At 42.2% G+C, this 3,634-nt stretch overlaps 1 protein-coding gene across 1 annotated transcript in view; it reads left to right on the forward strand.

Annotated features, from left to right (window-relative positions):
- The window catches only part of LOC109960182 (protocadherin-15), a 199,264-nt gene extending 196,351 nt beyond the window's left edge, over window positions 1–2,913 (forward strand). The window contains exon 35 of the mRNA XM_020600094.1: window positions 1,445–2,913. Coding sequence (XP_020455750.1) covers window positions 1,445–2,059 — 615 coding nt within the window. The 3' untranslated portion in view covers window positions 2,060–2,913. The remainder of the gene's footprint in view (window positions 1–1,444) is intronic.
- The last annotated feature ends 721 nt before the right edge of the window (window positions 2,914–3,634 follow it).

Raw genomic sequence — 3,634 nt, forward strand, 5'->3', positions numbered from 1 at the left:
TTTCTGAGGCCAGCAAGGGGAGCAGTGTTTCAGGTGTGAGTGGGAGTGGCAGTAGAAGTGGGAGCATGAAAAGTGAAAGTGCAAGTGAAAGCAGAAGTGGTAGAGCTAGCAGTGTTGCATCCTTATCTGGCTCACAGAGAACCACATCATCAGAAAGGGCCATAACCACAGAGAAGCCCAGTGAAGAACTCAGTGAGGCCGAGTCAGGGACAGGGACAGCCAGTGAGGAAGACTCAGGGTCAGTAAGTGAAGGTTCTTTGTCTCGTGGGTCCAGCCAGAGAAAAATGTCTGGGTCAGAGTCCATTGGAGGGTCGTCCTCTGTCAGTAAGATGACAGATCAGACTTCCCTGAGCAGTAAGGGGAGTTCAACTGGTTCCCGGTCCTCCAGTGGCAGCCAGCATTCCCGGAAGTCCATCCTGAGCCGAACCTCTGAGGACACAATCACAGAAGAGAGTGAAGAAGAGGAAGAATCTGAGGCTGGTGACGAGAGCAAAGAGTCAGGCAGCGAGCTCAGTGATGAAGCATTGTCTAGGAGGTCCAGTGTGGCTTCTGGAGACCATTTGCCCTCTACCTCATACACTAGTCCCCCATACAGCTCTGAGGTCAGAAGCACTAGTAGCATCTCTGAAGATACATACGGAGGACTGTCCCCTATCACTGAGGTGGACGAGGATGCCATCTCCTCTGACAAATCTTTAGCCAGGCGCTCTGGATCAGAGGCCAGCAGTGTGGTGAAGAACTCGGCAGCATCAGATGCAGCAACATCAGATGCTGATTCAGATTCTGAAGGAAACTCAACTGACTTCTAGAAAGATATTTTGTCCACTGTGAAGTAAGAGTGAATAAAATAAATTACCCTTGCATGGGAGTGATGAAATATTGCTTGCCACTAAGAGAGTGTTTCAAACATCCAATTTCCCCTTATGTCCCCTCAGAAAGGAAGAACTCAGTTTCCTGCTGTAGAATGAGTTTTACTCTCATTTCTGCCTCTTTGACTTATTCTTCAATTTGATTCTTGTGTGTTTTTAACCTTTGCTTTTTGTATAACATTATGCTGTTATTTCTGCTGTTTGACCTGTGCATGTTGCAGTACTGTTTGCCTTAACTGAATGTTTTCTTCTGATTTTTAAAGTACTACTTTGCACAAAGATATAATATTGCTTTTTCTATAGAAAACCAAGATTTCTGGTCATGCATGTAGTTCCACCACAGGACTGTAGATACATGATCATAAGAGGGTTTATTTAAATTTTCTGAAGATATTTTTTCACATTGGATTATGATTGTTTTTGTAGAAAAAAATATTCCTCTGAATACCTTCGTCATCTTGACGCCCGGTATGCAACACCTGCTATCTGCAGTGTTTGTGCAAAGAAACCTAAATATACTGCACCTTGTGAAAAAAAAAAACTATAGACTGACTAAACCCTTCTCTCTTCCTCAGCCTGGGAGAAAGAAGCGTAATAAGCTGGTGGTCAATAGGGAGAATGAAACCAGCTCCACAGGAGAGGAGAGCACAACAGAGACCCAGAGGACCCGACTCCCCAACAGTCACAGCAACATCAACGGGAACATCTACCTTGCACAGAATGGCACTATTGTCCGAACTAGGCGGCCACCCCACCCAAACAACCTGAAGGTGGGTTCTCCATGCCGGCTAGGTAAGCATTTTAAAAAACTAGACAAGTTGGGTGTGACTTATGAAGAACCCCCTCCCATTGTTAGCATTGAGGGCTCAGGAAACGACACAGAAAATGTAATGGGCACATGTGTTCCCTCTAATGTGGACCTCAACCTTAACACTCAGTCCTCCTCTGGCTCCCTGGAATCAACCACCACAGATCTTAAAAGGTTTGGGTCCAAGACCAATATTGCCAAGGCCTTGATTGACAGAAACAGCAGTGGTCCATGTCTCAGTGAAGAACAAGAGACTTCTGTTGACAACCACAAGAACAGTAGGGAGACACTGGAGTCCCACAGTGACCACACATTTTCAGACGAGGAGGAGTTATGGATGGGGCCCTGGAACAGCCTGCACATACCAATGACAAAACTCTGACTGACCAGGGAGAAAATTTATTTCCATTGTGTTATTTTCCCGTCTTTATCATGTTGGTTTTATTTAGAAAATGATCATAAACAAATTGTGTGCCTCAACCAGGTAAGTGCAGACCACTGTCCACACACAGATGATTGCACTTACATATGGTCAAGTTTTATTTAACCATAACACCGTATGTTAAAGCTTTTATCACCAACAGGAGGGATGGGACCATACAGCTGCAAGGCAATGAGTGCCTCAAAGAAATATGAAATTCTGTGTGAACCGCGCTTGACTGTAATTTTAACTCTATTTAACACAGAAAATGGGCTTCTTTTATTGAGAGAGTCCATGTTTTTGCTTTTCTTTTCTCAGGCACAGTTTTTAAATCCTGAAACAGATCACAAAGAGATCACTCAATTCACTATGATTTTATAGACAGTGAACACATGACAGAATTGTGATCATATAGTCTATGAGTAAAAGAAACTTATTTTGCTAATAGTATTTTACTTTCAAATAATTAAGATTGTCTCTCATTCTATGTTGTGATCGCTTGGCGATGCTTTTCAAAATTTCTGAAAAATAAATGAAATTATTTTTGTCAGTTTTGTATCTAACAGATTGGGAATCTAACATATGACATTAAAAACATAATGTATACACCTGACTGTCATTACTGTATTTCCACAGTGAAATATGGCAGCGAAATCATTGTGCTTTTATATGGACATTTGTACAGAATGTTGTATTTTCAATCCCTTTACATGATGCAGATTCGTTTTGTTCATGATAATTTATTAACTGACACATCAGGACCCCATATGGGAGGACAGGCTACCAAAAATGTATTTCATTCAACAATAAAGCTCTAACCTATTTTAATGTGTATTGTGAAGCATAATTGCAGGCTTTGTACACCTCCACCCTATCCAGGTACTTCAGCAACATGGATAATGTGAGCAACTTGTAGTTTTAAAAATATTACTTCATTGTGTGCCTTTATGAGAATGTGAAGAATGTTTAGGATTATAAAGCTACAGCCCTTGAATTGCATAATGGGTATGAAAGTTGAATAGGTAGCACACAGCAGCAGCAGTAACTCAGCAGTAAGCTCATAGTAAAAATACAATGTCTGCAGGGAGAAGTCTGTCAGAATGAAGCCTTCTCTGTGCAGTGGGCTTTCACTTTTAAGAAGACCAACGACAGGTCACCAGACATGGGGATATGGATAGCTCCTGTATCTGAAAGGTAGTGGGAAGTGTGAGAGACTGACAGTCCTCTTGAGCCCACTTTCTCACCTGTCAACACAACTGCAAAAAAAAAAAAAAAAAGGCAGTGATTGCAACCAAAAGGCAGAAGGCAACAGATATCTCAATCACATTCTCTTCATTTGTTTGTTGGTTTATCAGAGAATGACATGTCTTAACACACCCACAGTGGCATTTTTACAAAACATGTCCTGCAGTCAATCAAACCTCGGAATGCCAGTCAAGTCGCAGAGTTCTGTGTAGGCTGGCGTTCACAAAGGAACGGGAGCTGAATGCCAGAGTGAAGTAGCTTGAAAAGTGCCTAGAAAATAGGTCAGGAGGG

Source organism: Monopterus albus, unplaced genomic scaffold (assembly GCF_001952655.1).
Source record: "Monopterus albus unplaced genomic scaffold, M_albus_1.0 scaffold3.1, whole genome shotgun sequence".
Lineage (NCBI taxonomy): Eukaryota > Metazoa > Chordata > Actinopteri > Synbranchiformes > Synbranchidae > Monopterus > Monopterus albus.